Here is a 20,109-nt window from a genome sequence, read left to right on the forward strand (position 1 = left end):
ACAGCTGTAACCACAGGTCTTGAAATGTACGCCATTGGGAGGAGCCTGGGGTCAGCCACAGCACCTAGCTCCAGGACGCATTTTCATAGCCAGTCTTAGAAATTTGTCTCTGTTTTCCCAGTTACCCAAATGTTCAAATTTATTTTGAACAATTCTTAAGGATTTGTTTGCATTTGTTCAGTACCACAGAGACTTTTGGGGGAACATTAATTTTATAGTAGCATTTTCCCCTCTTATGGGCTAGTAATTGTGATGTGTCTATTTGTTTGAATTTAAGAAAATCTGTTGCTGCATAGGTGAGGTAGTATTTGAAGCACTCAAAAGTTCATGTCAGTGTTTTGGTTCATTTAATTTTTTTTCTTTTTTTCTTTTCTTTTTTTCTTTTTATTTCACTTTTTTCTCTTCTTTATTGCTTTGTTTCATTTTGTTTTGTTTTGTTTTGTTTTGTTTTTATTTAAGCTTTTAAAGGGGTGTCCGTGGCCTTGCTGCATACTTGCCTGGCCATATTTAGTCTGCATACTAATTGTTAGTTGGCCCGATTGACTCTTACTTTATGCTGTTAGTTCTTTTGGTCTGGTTTCCTGGTTTGTCCACCTGGTTGTGTTTTAGCATTTTAATTCTGACGGGGCCGGATTTCAATCCCATGCACTAAACTTTAGTCTGCAGACTAAAAGTAATCCGCGGATTATTTATTTTTTTGCAAAATTCCCCCACTGGAAACTATCTAAAAGAATGTTACATTCTCTTAGCGTAGTCAAGGGAATTCACAGCTACTGGTGAGTTCTGCCACCTTTGTGTTCTCAATACCTAGACATAATAGACCCTGCTAAGTCCTTTGCATATGTGGCTCCGTTTTGCCTAGGTGTTGGTGTACATTATTCTGCATGTCACCTGTACCTGTGACTGTCCCTTAGTTGGTTTGTTTATTGTATACATTTTTGTTTAGCTTTGGTGGGTGAATTGGGCAGATGAAGCTGTGCTGAATTTGTACTCAAAGATAAAGGATTTTTTTTCAGTGAGTTTTTGCAAAAAGGACAGAATGCTCTATATTTATTATTTTTTCTAAGTCATGGGTGCAAGGGTATGAGGGGGCAAAGCCCATAATAGAAAAAAGTAAGTTTATACCCGCACTCCTAAGGTGATATGTCAGTTTCCTGAGGAACCCTCACACAGTGAGACTGTCAGTCAATATCCTCTAGCAGGGAAGTCAATCCAAAAGAGGAGAATAATCCGCGGTGGCCTGGTTCTTTCTTAGCTCACACAAATTAAATTATCTGGCTTGAAATTTACAGTAATATAAATTAAATATACTTAATATTTTTCTCTCATGACCAATAATTTAGCAAAAAAAAAATGTTTATACTGTGTAACTGAGACAAAATAATTGTGAAATTTTAGCATATTGGGAACGTACATTTTTAAAAGCAGGCCAATATGCCCCTCCTAGCCATGTCTGTGATGAAGAGTCCAGGTCATGGAAGACCACTTTACTTTGAGAACTTTACTTCTAGATTTCATTTTGATTTTAACTTATTTTGGTTTTGTATTTTTTTAATGAACACACTGGCATTGGAACATAATAAATTTCAAAAGAAATGTTTCTTTACTGTGCCTCACCATTGCACAAATATAAAAACATTTTTGCATACACTTGTGGTAAAATAATTTTTAAAATTTGGACTTGCTACTGTGGAGACGAATGCTTACGTTTATAACTGTATAAACATTTTCTGTCCCCTACACCATGGATTTCTTATAACATTGGATATATTTTTCCTTGCTGGACTATTCTCTTTTGCATTGACTTCCCTTGTTTGGATTATTTCACTGCATTATCACCTTTAGGACTCGTCAGGAACAGGACATTTCACCCCAGGAGTACGGGTATGTACTTTTTTTTTTTTTTTTTTTAACTTTAGGTCAGTTTTATAACAGTAGGGAAAATGTTTCTTGGAAAGGCTGAGAACTGTTGGTTCTTGAAATGTGCTAGTGAAAACAGTTCGGGAATTTGGTTTCTGGTTTTTGTACTGTATAATACAGATTTTCATATAATTCGCTTGTCAGTATCCATTCAATTCTAGATGGAAATTTATGAATTTTAATTATTCTTACGTGAAGCTGAAGGTTCTGTATTTTATTTCAGTGGTTAAGAAACAATGTAGAAGCAGAAGCTTGACTAGAGACCATAGTTCAGTAGCTGTTGGCTCCCTTACAACAGCCAGTGTCTAGTCAGGAGTGTTCACTCTGGAAAGTGCATGCTACCATGCCCCATACTGTGGTCAGACTAGGTTTTGATTCTCATAACTTTTCACTTAACCTCTATCCACAGTACTGAACTAAGACTTTTTTCATGAGGACTCTCGTAAGGATGTAAAGTAAATGAGTATGTTCTTTAAAAGCAGGTCTTCAAAAAAATCTGACTTTTGGCATAGATTATTTTTTCACTCTGGTACCTCAAGTTAGAATTCCTTCACAAACCAAGCTAATATTTTCTGCCTTAGTACCCAAATGATATGTGGTTCCTTGTAGCCAATAAGATACCAAAAAAGATACTGGGAATGGATTTTTTAAATAATGCAAAATAAAATCGTAACTCCAACTTTTTAAGACTTTTAACAGAAAAACCTTTATAACTATAGCATGGTCTAGGCTGCTTGTTCTGTTTTGTGTTTGAGACAGAGCCTCACTGTGTGTCCTACTGGCTTCATACTCACTGAGTAGCCCAGGCTGACCTCAATTTCATAGACTTCTGCCTGCCTCTGCCTCCCAAGTGCTGGGGTTAACGTTGTGCACCATCATGCCCAGTCCAGTAGGAACTGGGAGGTTTAAATAACTTACTATGTCCTTTGTGCTTAAATTTTATCGGGAGTTATATTTGCATTCAAGAGCTATTTTAAGTCTACTTACATAATACCGTAATCGATACCAAGACATTTTAGATTAATTAGCAAGTAAATTCATATATTATCAGGTAGATACAAACTGTCAATAATTTTAATATTTTTCTTATTGTTTTGAATCACAATCTCAGTATGTAGCTCAGGTTGTCCTGGAAGTCAACATGTAGACCAGGCTGGCCTCGAATTCATAAAGAACTTCCTGGCTCTGCCTCCCAAGTGCTGATATTAAACGTGTGTGCCACTATACCTGGCTCACTTTGATGTTTTTATGACAGTTTCTCCTGTTTTTGTTTTCTGCATTCTGGATTTGATTGGCACTTGGGAACAAAAGGAGGAGTTACCAAAAATGGATGACAAAATGAAACATTTTAAATTGTGTAGCACCTTTAAGATTTCCTTGGCTAAGGCAAATTATAGTACTCAAAAACATAAAGACAAGGAAGTTTTGGTTTTGCACAGGACTTTCTAAAATAACCAATAAACTGACCATGCCTTAAAGTAAATTCTTAAGATCAAATTATTAAGATCCTCTTGAGGCACTTTCTCAATTTCTGTGGGAAATAGTCTCTTTCCATAATAAGCAATAGTTCTTTAAAGGGAAAGGAAACAACCCATCCAGTTCCCAGTATTCTTTAGAAAGTGCTGGGAGTCTCTTGAATATTAGTGAGCCCTGCAGTGATAAGGAGTTGCCCTGTGTGCAGCCCCAGTGCTCACTAGGAAACCCTGGCCTCCTGAGTCTTAACATGCCCGTTGCATGCCTCCCTGTCTGTCTTCACCAACTCTACCCTTGCTCTGGTTATGCCTTCTTTCCATCAAAGGATATGGTTTATTTTCTTTAACAAAGGTTCTGTGTCCCATCTGCTCATGTTTCCATTTCCCCCTTCTGTTTTTAACCTTTAACTAGCTGTCTTTAGAATAAAGTCTGTACATCATTATAAGACACAGCGAGTATAAAGCTATGTGTTCTTTTAAGCAAATTAGATTAAGTGTATTGCTTCAATTTAGACTTCAGTTGACCTTGAGATTAATGGCTCTTACTGAAAAACTAAGTTCTTCTTGCCCAATCTAAAACTCTGGACTACTGACTGAAAAAATGCAAATGCGAATGCTCTAACTTTGTAGGAAGTCTAGGTGCTCCAGAATCTCTGAATAATGAAAAGCTCCAAATCAAGATTATACAGAACCATTAGCATTTTTACAATTAAAACTACTTCTCTTTTTCCTTTTTAAAAACACTGACAGTGCCATCCATTGTCAAGAGTTGTTCTGCCTAAAAGAATACCAGAGGCAATCTCCTGTTTACTGCCATAGCAGTAAAAACTTTAATTTAAAAAAAAAAAAAAAATTCTTCTAGTTGTGCTTGCCTCCAGAGCTCAGCTCTGATAATGCCTGTGGTAGTGCATAGACACGCTTAATTAATTATACTACTTTGTGCTTAAGAGGTTGGTTTTTCTCTGAGCTTTTCTTGCCTACTTTTTGGTTAGCAAGCAGTTTGCCCCACTGTGGTATATATATCACATGCAGTTAACTCTTTCATTCTAGATTTTGTAACCATGGTTTTATATGGTGAGAATTACTCAGTACTCAAAAGATGGTCTGATGAGGTTCTTACATAGAACTTCATTGTTCTTTCTACTGCTTTGTCCTCTCAGGTCTTCCGGCCCCGAACTCCACCAGAGGCAATTGCACTGTGTAGCCGTCTCCTGGAGTATACGCCAACCGCCCGGCTAACACCACTGGAAGCTTGTGCACATTCATTTTTTGATGAATTGCGGGACCCAAATGTCAAGCTACCAAATGGGCGAGACACACCTGCACTCTTCAACTTTACCACTCAAGGTAAATTATCTATTGAGTGAGATGTCCTTGTAAGTCTGCAGCATTTGAGTGTTTGGTCCCCTCTCAGAGGCTGTTTGAGGGAGGGTTAGGAGGTGTGGCCTTGCTGGAAAAGTATGTCACTGGGGGTGGCCCTTGAGTTTCCATGTCCTGTGTGCTTGCTCTCTGCATCCTGTTTGTGGTTTGAGATCTCCCATGCTGCTCCAACCACCTGCCACCTCCCCTCCACTATCATGGACTCTAGTTAATTTTTTGGAACCCTACACCCAAAATAAACTTTTTTTTCTGTAAGTTGCTGTGGTCATGATATGTTATCACAGCAATATACAAGTACCCAAGACTCTGATGAATGCATGTGAAATGACACCTTGTTAGTAATGATTTGTAGACAAAAGTGTCATATTAAGTATCCGTGGGAGTTAAGAGCCTGTTCTTTATCATACCAATCATTGTGTGGTTTTGAACAGTAATGATAGATGAAAGTTTGTGAACAGGCCTGGTTTGTCTATTTTTGTCAATTTGGGCACATGAGAAATATATAACGATTTTAGAGAGTTAGATTAATAAAGACTAAGTAATAGTGTAACCCTTAGATTTGAATCTAAAAGGTAGACTATTAGTATTTCTCGCCTTCCAGCATTTGTAGCAGGGTTTTAAAACCTAGAGGTGAATTTTGCCTATTGTCTTAATTTTATTTGCTGTTGAGAGACGCTGTGACCACAGAACTCTTATAAAAGAAAGCACTTTATTGGGGCTTGCTTATAGTCTCAGAGTTGAGTCCGTCATGAAAGGGAGCCTGGTAGCCTGTGGGAACCATGGTGCTGGAGAAGTATCTGTGAGTTCTACATTCTTATCTACAGGCAGCAGGGAGAACGGGCCTCAGGCTTGTAGAACCTCAGAGTGACACATTTCCTCCAGCAAGGCCACACCTCCTTAACATTCTCAAGTAATTCTCCTGATGACTGAGCATTCAAATACATGAACCTGTGGGGGACATTCTTATTCAAATCACACCTATATTTCTCTAAACTCAATTATCTTTTTTTTTTTAAAGGGGGGGGGGGACTAGAGGCCTAAAAACTGCAGGAACTTATGCAAGAGGAATAGACAGAGAAATTCCCATCCCTTCTGGACTGGGCTCCATTGCTGATGTGGAGTAAACAGTTAAGGGAGACTGGGTGCACTCGTTCATTGCTGGTTTCTGGTGAATCCAGAGAGAACCATTGTCTTACTACTCCTCTAATAGGATTGCCTCCCACCCCTACCAACCAAACACAAAATAAAACAGGAGAAGGAAGGGGTGAGTATACTGCTTGAGTGGCAAGGATGAGTCTGGCTAGGTGATACACGGGAGGTTGGGGAGACTTCTGTGCCTGAGAAAGAGACATTTCTTTAATGAATGTGGAGAGTGCATTCTAAAACCGCTACCCGTGTTACTACAGTTTCCATTTTCCAGGCTCTGTAAGTCAAATGTTTCTTTGACTATTCTACCCTTCACTCATTAGTGTAACATAGGGTAATCGGGATCCCAAACATTTCAGAGCTCTGGACCAGCTTTAAGCAGAGGTAAGTCTCAGGACATCTGAATACTCTTTTAAAGATGGTTTAACCCCCCTCCCCAGCACAGATGGTAGTCACATGATCTTGACAGTTGTAAGCCATACAAGCTGCTACCAGTCACTCAAATCTTACGTGTTTATTTCATGCAGCCCACCACATTCAGTTTAGAACAATCTAAATACATAGGAAAATGTTCATTTTCAAATAAAGGAAATGTCTCTTTGTTGGTTAGAGAGGGTGCCTCACCTCCTTAGTGGGTTATATAAAAAGAATAAACATTTGTTCTGATTACAAAGTTGAAAACAGTAGTAGAACATTAGAGCAGCTGCACAGATAGGCTGAATAACATTACTGACGAGTTAGAATCCAGTTAACCTAGGAACAAGTTGTTGTCGGTGTATCCACCCCTTCCTGGAAGTAGCAGAGGAAAGCTGTGCAGTTCAGACGTCACTGAGGGGCAACTGCAGTTTGGCAAAAGGCTAAGCTAAAATGTTGATGGACCTCTTTTTAGTTCTCTTAGCAAAGGAAAAATTATTGGCATTTAGCACCTCTTCACTCTGTGTGTGTGTGTGTGTGTGTGTATGAAGTGAAATACCACTTAAACGTTTTATCTGATTAGTTTTCAGAACCCAGACCTAAGTTACATTGTTCTCATGTGCAGTTTTGAAGTAATTCATTTGTTTACTCACTGTTAAAGTCTTCTATGATTACTAGCAATGTAAAATTTTAAAGTTACCAATTCAATAGATGCCTGACGGATTTTTTTGTTTTGTTTTTAAAAAACTAACCTAAAATTCATGTAGGATAACTTTTTAAAAAAAGTAAACAGTGTAATGCCATTTGTTTATCCCTGTTGCTGTGCAGCTAAAACCTTTATCAACTTCCAAAACATTTTCTTTGCTCCTGAAGTCATGTCCCAATTAAGCACAAATTCCCCGTTAGTGTCTCTGCCCCTAGCAGCAGCCAATTTGCTTTTTGTCTCTATGGATTTGTTCATTTGAGATACTTTATATAAATGGAACCCTGTAATGTGTGATCTGACTTCCTTCATCTAACCTATTTTCATCCATAGAACATGTATCAATATGTCATTCCTTCTGCTGGATGAACAGTATTCCATTGTGCAGCGGTGTACTGTGATTTACTTAGGCACTCATCTGTGATGAGCTTTTGGGTACTGTTGCAATGCTTTATATGCAGATGCTTATTTGAGTAATTGGGGCACTGCTCAGCCACATGATAATTCTGTCTAGAGAAAGTAGCACACTGTTTCCACAGCTGAACATCTTACATGGCTACAGCAGGGTAAAGAGTTCTAGGTCCTCTATACCATGTCAGCACTTGCCTTTTGCTTTCAGTAGTCTTTCTGGTGGATGTAAAACAATACCTTAGCCTGTTTATCGGAACTGTAATAAGTCAGAATTCAGTAAACGTTACTACCTGTTTGCTATGTCCTCCATAGCCTTGGTGACTTGGGTCCAATGAGAATGTTGAGGAAATGAAGAAAGAACAGACCTGGACGGGATCCGGGGTCAGGTGGTCTGGGCTCTTGGCTGGAACAGTTTCAGCACTCTTGAAGCTCCGCGTGTTGATCATGTAGAGGAGAACAGAGAGAAATGGGGTTATTGAATGCCCCTGGAGAAGGAGGTGGGGTTACTACCTACAGATAACAAGAAGGCAGCACTTATGGTGTAAAGCTGGGCAAGCCGACAGTTTGGCTAATCTTGGTAACGCCATCTCTGTAGTAGAACAGACATCAGGTCACAGACATCCAGGGAGAGAAAGCACTGGTGGGCATTTTCTGCACATGCTATCAACATCTGGACATTGACCAGAAGGAAAAGAAAGCTTTGTCATTTTCCTGTGAGCCTCATCCTGAGGGATGGGAAATCTCTGTTCTTCTTGAGGCTCTGTGGGATCCTTGACATGGGCAGCTCATGTCAGCAACACAGCACTCAGGACTCCACACACTCGGCTTCCTTCACTCCTGGATATGTTTATGAACCATAAATTGTAACCATAAGCAGGGAGAGGGAGAGGGGGAGGAGAGGGAGAGAGAAAGAGAGAGAGGGAGAAAGACAGAGAGAGAGAGAGAGAGAGAGAGAGAGAGAGAGAGAGAGAGAGATCAAGAAAAGAAAAAAAGAAAGCTTTATACTTTTAGAATATGGCCTTGAAAATACTGAAGGTCTTTTAGAAGTGGGTCACTTTTAGATTCCATTACCTAGTAGAATCAGCTGCCCTTGGTAATTTTCAAACTTGGACTGAGAGTATAACTCAGCCAGTAAGATGCTTGACACACATGAATGAGGGTCTGAGTCTGACACTCAGAGGTACCCCCTACACCCCACAAAAAAGCCTTATATCCAGTCAAGTGGACTCTGTAAATATATCCTGGGAATCATTTTTCATCAGGTTAAGTTTATTAAGAAAGACAAGATTAGTGATGCATACTTGTAATCCCAAAGGCGAAATGGCACCCACATGTATGTTTTTGTGTATGTGCACACCCATGTATGTTCATATGCACCTGCTTGCACACATACCCACATAAACACCCACAGATACCCACAGACACACACACACACATACACAAATCCTATAGTTATAATGCTTAGCTCTGATGCTTATGTTTTAAAATAAAAGTCTCAATTCAAGAAGACTAATATAGTTTAAGCTTTTTTAAAACTATATACATACCTAATATTCACATTTTTTAAAAAGGAAGAGTATTTTATTGGTCCGTATTTCACATACAAGCACAATTCTACGTGGTCCTAGTATGGACATGGTTTTGATGATTTAAAGAATATATGTACTAGTTTTCTTTCTATTTACTGTGAAAAAGTATGGTGACAAAGGCAGTGTTGAGGGAGAAAGGGTTTATTTCTCACAACTGCAGGTCCTCATCGCAGGGAGGCCAGGGTGTCAGGAACGTGAGCAGCTAGTCCTGTCTACAGTGTGGGTCCAAGATCCGCATGCACACCCTCTGTTTAGTTTACTTCATTTCAATGCAGCCCAGGACTTAACCCAGGACAGTGCCACACACTGGGCACCGGGTCTTCTCAGATCAGTTTACACAAAAATTCTCACAGTTATAGTCACAGTTCTACCTCAGCTAGACTCTCTCTCTAAGACTCTCTTCCTCATGTGATGCTAGATTCCATCAAGTTGACAGTTTAAAACTCACCATGACACATGTGTATTTGGACATAATATGGATGATGAATCAGAAGTGGATATTTTGTGATTCTGTATCAGAGAAAATTGTAGGAGTTGGAAAACCTTTCTGTCTATTTAAGTGGACTCTGATAGAGTCTGGGAGTTGTTTTTCATGAGACTAAATATATTAAGATGCATTCGTGAAAGAGAGAGAGAGAGGAGAGGAGAGAGAGAGTTAGTTTTAAAATTCTCGTCAGCCATTCTGAAAGTGAATTGTCACAATACAGGAGTGCTTTCTCCCCATGATTTGTAAATCTAACAGTGGCCTCTAAATCACTGCTGTTCTCGAGCAGTATTTCTGCATAAGGACATGGAATTAGTGGTGCTGTTCTAGTTGATATTCTACTTCTGGAGCAGTGTTTCCAGATGGTGATCTTGTTTTGTAAAGGAAAGATACATGTATGTCTTGGACACACACACACCCATATATATGTGTGTATACATATATGTCTTTGATATATATATATAATAATCATATATATAAACTGTTTAAATGCAGCTCTAAAAAAAAGTTTTTAAGCGTAGTCAGTAGCTAATGGATGATAGAATAGAACTGTGTGACTCAGAAGCTTCAAGAATGAGGCCTAGTCATCCCCACCTAAGTCTCCAAATAAAGAGAAGCCCTGGGCTTCCTGTGAGAGGTGCTCACTGAGTGTCTGAATGAGTGATACAGTGTTACTTTATGTAAATACAGCCATTTTCCGTTAATGTAATGGATATTTATTGGCCATCTCTAACTTGCCTCTGGTTGCTGTGGCTGTTAACAGTTAATTAAAGTTTACAACACAGCTAAGTTCAGTCTGCTGGTTACTGCACTGCGAAAGTTAGTGCACAAATGATACTTGTGTTTCTTGGATTAATCATAAGAAATATGTGCACACTCCACTGAGATTCAGTCTGGGTAAGCCCAGTGAGCACACACACTGAACAAGTGATTGGAAAAGAGAAAGTCAACGAAAGGGAACGGGCGCCTAGCCTCAGCTGTGAGGAGGCCACCAGACCCCTCCAACCCCGTGCACACGTGTGGAGGTTTGCCCCCGTGCACACGTGCGGAGAGAACCTGGGTTCAAACGTGCTGCCATTGTAACGGCTATGACTGCCTTTTTGTTCCATTTGGTCAGCTCTGTTTTCTGTTGATGTAGCAAAGATCTCTCTACTCTGAGACCTAGCGCACTGGTTCATATCCAATATTATATTAAGTGGGTGGGTGGGTTTTTTTTTTTTTTTTTTTTTAAACTTTCTGTTTTACCTGGGATAACAAACTTCAATTCCTTTTAGGCTAATGAAGAGTAACTGTACATACTGCATTAATCAGCCATGCCTGCTACCAGATAACCTTTGCTGGCCCGGTTAGAATATTGTTGTTTTGTTTTGTTTTTTTTTTAACTTTAATTTTTTTAAAGATTTTTTTTATTTATTTTCTGTATATGAGTGCACTGTAGCTCTCTTCAGACACACCAGAAGAGGGCATCAGATCCCGTTACAGATGGTTGTGAGCCACCATGTGGTTGCTGAGAATTGAACTCAGGACCTCTGGAAGAGCAGTCAGCGCTCTTAACCGCTGAGCCATCTCTCCAGCACCACCACCACCCCTTTTTTTTTTTAACTTTTTATTCTTTGAGTTTCACATCATGCATCCCAGTCCCATTCATCTCCCCATTCCCTCATATCTGCCCTTTGCTCTTGCAACCTAAAATCACACACCACCACCACCACATCAAAAAACAAAGCATAGAAGACAACCTCATTGTAAAATCTGTAGTGTGTCACAGTGTGTCCCATAGTATATCCCTCTGTCCACACATCTTCTTCACTTGCAGATGTTCACTGCAGTGAGTCATTGGTCTGGTTCAACATCTCTGACTTCTGTGACACCAGGAATATTGGATCCTCATCAGGACTCCTCCTGGTTGTCGCCCTGTGTCGTGGAGCTCCTGCAGCTTTGGATCAGCAGGACCCACTCTTTCACGAACCCCAACAGTTTGCAGATTAGATAGATAGATAGATAGATAGATAGATAGATAGATAGATAGGTTGATAGATAGGTTGGTTGATTGATTGATTGATTGATTGATTGATTGATTGATTGATTGATTTGGGATGGGCTATTCACAGCCCTGGTTGTGTTACAGTGCCTGGCTTCAGGTGAGCCAGTGTAGCAGCTGCTTGTTGCTCAGGGGCAGCACACACCTCTCACACCCTCCCTAGTAGGGCACAGCTTCCCAGAGAAAGTCTGTTTGATTAAATGTCCTCACTGACCAAACAAGCAGTGACTCTTTTTTCTGCATTTAAAGTCTCTTTTCTTCCATTAATTTTTCATGAATCTTGAACCAACTCACTGCTTTGCTTAGTTAGAATACGGTCTTAGTTAGAGTCTTAATTTAGTACAAAAATTAGGATTTACTTGCCAATCTGTAAATAAATCACTATTGGCAAAGGTTTTGACCCTCTAATATTTTTAAACTGTTCTATCCGAACACTTTGCTTTCTAGCAACTTGGAGAAAGAGATTTACAGGGGAGTAAAAGGAAACCTCATACTTCTTAATTGGTTTGGGGTTTCCTTTATTTCTCAACTTCTCAGTTAATGCCACACATTTAAATTTGTCCGGATGTTACTCTAGTTGAGGGGATGGTGTTTTCCTATAGGTAGTGTGAGCACACACTATTATTTCAAATGTGACACTTGGGGTAAAGAAAGGGAACACAGATTATATGGTAGAGTACCAGGCACGGCAAACTGGAAGGACAGCCACACTTCTTGAAGGCAACACTAGGTACATAACCAAACTCAGCACCTTAAGGAATATAAAATGGGGTGAAAGCACTCCTGTGTCCACTGCTCCCGTCTGCTGGCCTTTCTTGGCTGCTTTCTGTTCATGTGCCCATTTCTGTTTGCTGGTGCTCTTCAGTGTTCTGGCCTCAAACGCTTACAATACAGTCAGGTGCTGCAGAGTGACAGGGATTAGAGGAAGGGTGTCTTTACGCACCCACAAGCTTCTCACTGCCGCCTTTGTCCAAGATAAATTTAGTTCTTAGCATTTATCAGCTCTGTGTCACATGACTGTGTACTTCCTCTCTGACTTGATTACTAGCTCACTGGTACAGTTTACAGACTGGTGTTTTAATATCATGTCTTTTATTTTTACCTATAAAGGAATTTCGGGTAGAGGGTGGAGTGTGGACTCTAATGTCTGTCTCTGTTTCTCTAGAACTGTCAAGTAACCCACCTCTGGCCACCATCCTTATCCCTCCTCATGCTCGGATTCAAGCAGCTGCTTCACCGCCTACAAATGCCACAGCAGCCTCAGGTGAGCACAGTGTGTCTTTTTGTTCTATTTCTCTAACTACTGACTTTAAAAGGACACCATTATCTCCGTTTCCTGTGCTATGAACGTTTAATTCCCTTTAAGTATCAAAACCCGGATAGTACCCAAATCAGTAAAAGAGAATAAAACATTGCTTTCCATTTAAAGCATATGAAAAAGTAACCCAGAAATATAAACACACACACACACACATATTTTATATATAAGACATATCCTGGTTTCTTTCCTTAAGTATGGAATAGTTTATTTAGGGCATGGGGAGGGAAGTTGAGGAGAAAATAGAGGCAGAGAAAGGCAGGGGGTTGGGGGGGGAAGAGAAGAGCTGAGGCCTGCCATGAACACACGGGCAGGGGAGGGGAATGGGGAGAAACAGGACAGAGATGAAAGTAAGAGAAATCTGGTTTCTTAGTATAAGATGTTTATAGGAGAAAGCAGTCTTTATATATAAATGGAGCATTGGAGTATACCTCACTTTACTAACGTCCAGATGTAAATTACATTAATACCCTATAAAGAGGCTGATTTTAAGAAGAATGGACATAAGTTGATAGAATCTTAAGCCATTGAAAGGGCTGAGTGTGCAGTGAAAATGCATTTGATTTCATATCAGAGCATCATTAGGCTGATCCTCCTCCTCATTCCCTCACCCCACCCAGAAAACAAAACAGGAAAAGCCTCATAAGCCCCCAGGTTAAAGTTAGAGCATAGCATGAGTGTCTGGTTCCTGAGCCAAGCTGCCTTGCAGCTTGGGGAGAATAATAGGTGGTACTTCTCAGAAAAAACCCCAAGAGAACAAACAAAAACACTCCACCAAGTGCTAGGAGCTGCGCTCTGCCACATTATCAGTTGCACTGAATTGAAATGAGTAAGGACATTTCTGCCGCAGGAGATGAAACAGTTTTGTTCCTTTTGTTGGGTGATAAAAGTCTCTCATCAGTATGTAGGTTTTCGTATTCAGAATAAAGTTCACACTTCATCTTCTCTTTTCTAAAAGTGTTCTTTGCCTCTCTGGTTTAAGTCTTTTTAAATATTGACAATTAAAGATTAAACATTTCATTCTATTCTGTCCTACCTTCTAGAAAGTCTGTTTTTAATGCTTTCAAGTCATTTGGAGTTTATTAGTTGTATTAGTATACTGATCACTCAGTCTGCAGAATGAGGAATACTTCTCTCCTAGAGCAAAGTTGTAGAAATCACTTTATGCCAAAATATGGTTTAATTTTTTTTAATGTAAAAATAACAATTTTAGCAGCTCATGGTTGTTTATTTCATAATCTCAGCACTCCTGATGCATAGGTAGGCAGTATTCTGAGATTTGGGGCCAACCTGATCTATGTAGCACTTTTTGAGCCAGCCAGAGCTTTATAGTGAGACTCTTTCTCAAATAGACAAACAAAAAACATGGGATTTGTTTGTTTCTTTGTTTGTTTAATGCTGTTGCCTGTTTAGAACAGAGACAGAATGGTTAAATGAACTATTAATAAACTTACCACATCACTGACCATGTGTATCATGGTTGTTGTCAATGTGAAGTAGACCTGAGAGCTGTACTGATGTATTTACTAAAGGAGCTAGTGTCCAGGAGGTTAGTTAGAGCCATTGTAGACAGGCATACTTATTCTGTACCCTGAAGGCTGCAGGCAGTCTCAGAGTAGCTATGATAGACACATTTAAAGATGACAACTTTGTTCAAAGGTTGGACGTCCCTGCTTTAGAATGTATGTAAAAATGAGAGTGATGGGCTAGGAAGATGGCTTAGCAGGTAAGTGTACCTGCCCCCAAGCCTGACGACCTCAGTTCAATCCTAGGAACCCACATGGTAGAAGGAAAGAACCTGTGAACTGTCCTGACCTCCACATGAACACACAAAAATACCAATAAATAAAAACAAGTAGAGATTAGAAATTTTTTAAAAGATATATTTATTTTCTCTGAGTGTTTTGCTTGCATGTTTATCTTTGTGTGTGTATGCCTTGTATCCAGAGGCCAGAAGAAGGTATTACATCACCTGAAACTGGAGTTATAGGTGGTTGTGAGTTGCCATGTGGGTGCTGGGAATGGAACCCAGGTTCTCTACAAGAATAAGTGCCCTTAATTGCTGAGCCATTTCTTTGACTCCTGAAATAACTTTATGTGTGATACTGAAATAATTATATATATTTATAACTCAGGTTCTGGAACATATTGTATGTATTCTTGGAAAGGAGCCTGTTGTAACCTGGTCATATTGCTTTGGTGTAGGTTATAAGAGTTTACAAAATAAATTGTACTCATACACATTTTTTATACCTGTTTAAAAAAAACACATATCAACAGAAAAACTGACATTGGACTTTAACCCTTAGAGTTTATGCCCAAGTTGAAGTAAATCAGAACAAGAGGAAGTTAATAGAAGAGAAGAAACTGAAGTCAGAGTGAAGGCAGGGAAGTGCATTCTGAGTTACCAGAGAGCTTTCCTATATTGCTCTGAGCTCCCTAGTAGTGAAATCAGCATTACCAGCGGTTAAGATTCCCACTGTTGGTTGAACACCATGTTCATTGGCTTAGGAGGAGTGTTTCTGGCCCTGCAGTTTCTCCTAATAGTCCTCAGACTTTGCGCTGGCAGAAATGACCATCAATGACGTTCTTCACTTTCAGTGAATTAATGGAATGTTTTGCCTTTTTTTTTTTTTTTTTTTTAAATTAGAGAGTGTCTGTGTCTGTGTTGAACTTCTCCCCCCAAAACAGGTCTGGGCATGTTTTAAGATGCACCGAACGTGGTGGCACACACTGGTAATTCTTGCATTTGTAAGGCTGAAGCAGGAAGATTGACATGAATTCAAGGCTAGAATGAACTACATGAGTGCCAGGCCACCAGCACTGACAAGCAAGACTTACAAGTATGACATCCACATATATGGAAGATAAAGTCTGTCTCCTCTTGGATAAGTGAGACCCCCATCTCCACATAGACATAGTGAGAGAATGCATTTAGGCATAGACAAAACTTTCTTCATAAGCCATTTCTGAGTCTGCTTCATGCTTCAAAAAAATAAACAGTTAATCTGCAAAGCTCTAGACTTGAATAATATTTGAACCTGAAAATATTTTAACTATTAAATTTTCAAGGTCAGAACTTCTAATCATTGAACCTAAATGATATCAGCATATAATAACCCCAGCATGCCCTGGGTTTAATGAATTAGAATGTGAGCCTCTACAGTATCAAAGTAATTTAGCAATTTAGAAGCCGAGTTACAAAAAAGCAAAAACTTGTCTGCAGCAGCCCATCAGTCATCTAAAAAGGTTTAGACACAAAATGAATTCAGAACTAAGGCATAATCCTGAAATTACCATCTGACCTCTTTAAAAAAAATTATGTGTACACATGTTCTGCACAGCACAGCTGCGTTTGTCTACAGCAGACTTGTTGGGATACATAGGCTTCTGGTGGCTGCCTCAGACGTGGTCCTGTTTGTAGCTGGCTAGAGGAAAGATTGAGGTTTTTCTGGCTTTCCTTTAGGTCTGTAAGCAAAGCTCAGTACTAAGTACAGAAGCAGAAAAGCAAGACAAGACAAGACCATGATTATACTGACTGCTATGAAACCAACTGGTGGCCGGAAACTGTTAAGTGACTTCCAGATACCTAGATCTTGATGAATTCTTTGTGCTGCTGCTTCTGGAAAAGCAATAATCTTTACCTACCTAGATGGAATCCTAAAATCCTATGGGTATTTTGGGAATATGTAGCTAGTTCTTGCTACAGAAACTTTGACTAATAAATTTGTTAGTCACAATGTCTCACGTTTTTGGAAAATGGTTGAGATAGTGTATCTGTTACATGAGTGGCATTAATGTATTGTGATTACTTCTTTCTTCTGTTATGTTTAGTGTTGAGGTAGCCACTGCAGGTGCAGTGATTAAAATTCATTGGAAAATGTTACAATATACAACCATCAGAGTTCAGACTTTAAAATCATTAATCCCAGCTTAGGGCTTTAACTTCCTGATACATTTAGTAGACGGAGAAAAAGCCACTATGCAGAGAGACGGGAATCACATATACAACAACAAAGGCTGTAGCAACAGACTTCATAAACTGGACAATCTGGAGATATGAATGAAATGTTTGTTTTTTTTTTAATTAGAGAGTATCAGTATTAAATTTCTTTCCCCAAAACATCTTTAGTATTAAAAAAAAATATATGCATGTCTTGGAGCATTATGGTTGAGCATGGCTCTTAATGACATAAAAATCTCTTGAACATAATATATAGAACTCTTCATCTGTAAATGTCAGGGATGTGTATGTGTTAGAGTTTTCTCAACACCTTCAGAGAGTCATCTCATTCCCTGTGTTTGGAGCCCTTTATCTGGGCCATCGGTTCACACACAGACACTTCAGAGATCATATGATTGACTTGCAGATGAGTTGACAGTGAGGAGTAGGAGGGTGTCTTAGGCAGAGCATCTTTTTCTCTGTAAAGGATGCTGGTCTGAAGGATACAGATGATTTTTTAGTAAGTATCTTGCTGTGGAGACTAACTTTGAAGCCCCTGACTTCAGTTTACATCTTGTTTGTTCAGGATTGTTCCAATAACTGGAACCCACTAAGTGAGCAAATTTCATTTTTCTATCACCCATTATAAAGTTGATGCCCCTCCAGTTCTGAAAGTGATTTCTGTATGTGTTGTTCTTTTCAGTAAGTCACATAAGATCATACTCAACCAACGAAACTCTTGAGGATAGTTCTCAGTACTGATGAAGATGTTAAATTGTGTATTGGGTGTATTCTAAAATGACAAGGCAGTTGGTTTTCTATCACTTGTATATAACTTGCACACTTCATAAATATGCCTCTTCTATCTAAACAAAGAAAATCTATCAAAGAGGATGAGGAAAGGTCTACTAGAGACCCCAGTTACTGATGAGGAGCTAGGCAGGGCCTGTTACAAATGAGGCACCTTAGGCTTACTGCTCTTGTTTGCTTAGCAATAAACTAACTTATTAACTAACTAAATAAACACGAGTCAGAACAACATCAAAGACTTTTGGAAATACTTTCTGTTGTCAAGAAAATTCTCAGCCCCTTTCCAACGTTTAAAAAAAAATAGCTCTATCAAAAATGGAAATTAAACTTGTTCTAATTTGTTTTGTTTGGGAGAGTTAAAGTCAGGGACTTTAATAGTGTCTTCACTTAACAAACCTCACATTACACATGAGATGGCAGACAGTCCAGAGATCTAGGCAGGTCTTATTACAGATGAGGCACCATAGGCTTGCTGTTTTTGTTTGCAGTTTAAGAGACTCACACCAAGTTTGTATGTACTCTTTGTTAAGGTTAAGTTTACTTCTAAACTTGTATATGAATTGTTACAGTGACACCTGCCAGGTTGGCATGGTTATACATGCCCATTTTCCCCAGTACTTACAAGGTAGAGGGACCAGGAGTTTGAGGCCCTTTTGAGCTGTTTGAGACCCTGACTCAATCTGTGAAGTGCTTGCCTTGCAAACATGAGACCCTAGTTCAATCCTCAAAATGCTTAAAATGCCAGTTGTGGTGGTACTTGCTTATAATACGGCAGTAAGAAGGCAGAGACAGGAGGGTCCCTGGGGTTTGCTAGTTATCCATTCTAGCCTAATTGGTGAGCTCCATCCAGTGAGAGACCCTCTCCTAAAGCAGGATGTTGGTAGGTAAGGATGCCTGTTAATTACCTGTGATCCATGTGGTAAAAGGACCAAACCGAATCCCCCATCCCCAGGTTTCCATGGCACAGACGTATGTATGCACTCTTTAAAGTAAAGAAATGTATAAATATGTGATGTGACAAAGTATTTTACACTAGTCAGTGCATTTCTGTGGCTGACACACACACACACACACAGTTTCTGAGCACACACACAGCGTGCACATTTTTCTGCACATATACAACATGCATAGACAGATGCATTTCTTAAAAAAGGAAAACTCACTTACTTTCACAAAAGAGTGAATGGTAGGTGCTGCTTCTAGAAAATTGTGGATTTTGTGTGTGCAAAGCATGTCCTGTCCTATTAAGTCAAATGTTACCTGGAGATTTCCACTGCCTCCTAAAGTAATTTAAAATCTTGATTCAGCTAATGAATGTTTCTTAAGTGTTCTTCAGATTTCACTTCCTTCCCTGAACTTACCTGCTTTTATTTATTTTTTCTTCATTATTCCTTAGATTTTTTTTTAGCTTAAAAAAGAAAGAGAGAAAATATTTCCCATGACCCCATGTGCTTCAGTTCTCTACCCTGAACAGTCAAGCCTCTTCCTTAGAACGTGGCCTACCTCTGCAGCTTCCCTGGCATCAGCAGATCGGATATGAGTAGTCTCACTGACAGGCCATGGGCCCTGGTGGGTGGGCTAGATTACAGGTGTCTATGTTCTGCTTATATTTTTGCAATGACTGATGACTTCCTTGGTATCTTGTGCCAAATATCTTTCTAGGAATAACATGGAAAGAATCGAAGATGTGTTGCTAAGGAGAGTTTCCTCTCCTTCATTACTAGCTATGAAAATCATAATAGGTGTTATGAAGAGAGAAGCAAAAACTGACTGTGTTAGGTGGAGCTTTCAGCTTGCTGGTGTAGATTATAATTTTAGTCTCAGGGCAAGTTTAGGGACTCACTTGGATTCCAGTGAAGGGTAGCTCTGTTTATCCCTGCATCTTATAACAAAAGACATCTCTTCACATTAGGGCCATTTCTACTCAGAGTAGCTTAACTAAATTACCTCTGCAGTATAAATAATATATTTCTAGATGCACAAATTTTGTTTTATGGGACCTGATATGTCATGAGATTTCTAACCACTAACCTAATAAGTACACGCATCTTGGGAGATGCTACAGTATGTCAGGATGACCTTGGGCCTTCCTTCCTCCTCCCAGAGCAGGTTGTTTGTGGTAATGTCTGCCCATTCCCTCTCAGGGCTGTTCTGGGATGGAGGCAGAGTTTCTGTAGGAGCCTGAGAAGGGGAAGAGAAGACATTGTTTCTAGAGATGGTTGACCTAGTGCAGTGTCATCTTTTCACTTGTTTCCAGGATACTTTTGTCTCTATCATCCCATACAGAGTGTTTGAATGCTCCGAGAGTCTTTTATAAATTGACTATTTTGTCCTAATGTAATAAAGATGAGCTGGCTTCCCCTAAGCACCCATTGTACAGCAGCTTCTACACCACATTGAGCCTCTAGCCAGCTCTTCTTTTATTTGTTTGTTTTATGCTTTTTTAAAATACAAATTAAGAGCTATAATTTTGCATAT

General features: G+C 39.4%; 1 protein-coding gene across 2 annotated transcripts in view; it reads left to right on the forward strand.

Moving 5' to 3' along the window:
- Gsk3b (glycogen synthase kinase 3 beta) overlaps positions 1-20,109 on the forward strand; it is a 142,183-nt gene that overhangs the window by 115,049 nt on the left and 7,025 nt on the right. Inside the window, exons 9-11 of one of the 2 annotated variants that reach the window (XM_034515875.2) lie at positions 1,846-1,884; positions 4,553-4,739; positions 12,726-12,824. In XM_034515875.2, the coding sequence (XP_034371766.1) occupies positions 1,846-1,884; positions 4,553-4,739; positions 12,726-12,824 (325 nt within the window). The remainder of the gene's footprint in view (positions 1-1,845; positions 1,885-4,552; positions 4,740-12,725; positions 12,825-20,109) is intronic. The other variant, XM_034515876.2, reaches the window with a different exon arrangement.

This window comes from Arvicanthis niloticus, chromosome 12 (assembly GCF_011762505.2).
Source record: "Arvicanthis niloticus isolate mArvNil1 chromosome 12, mArvNil1.pat.X, whole genome shotgun sequence".
NCBI classification, from domain to species: Eukaryota; Metazoa; Chordata; class Mammalia; order Rodentia; family Muridae; genus Arvicanthis; species Arvicanthis niloticus.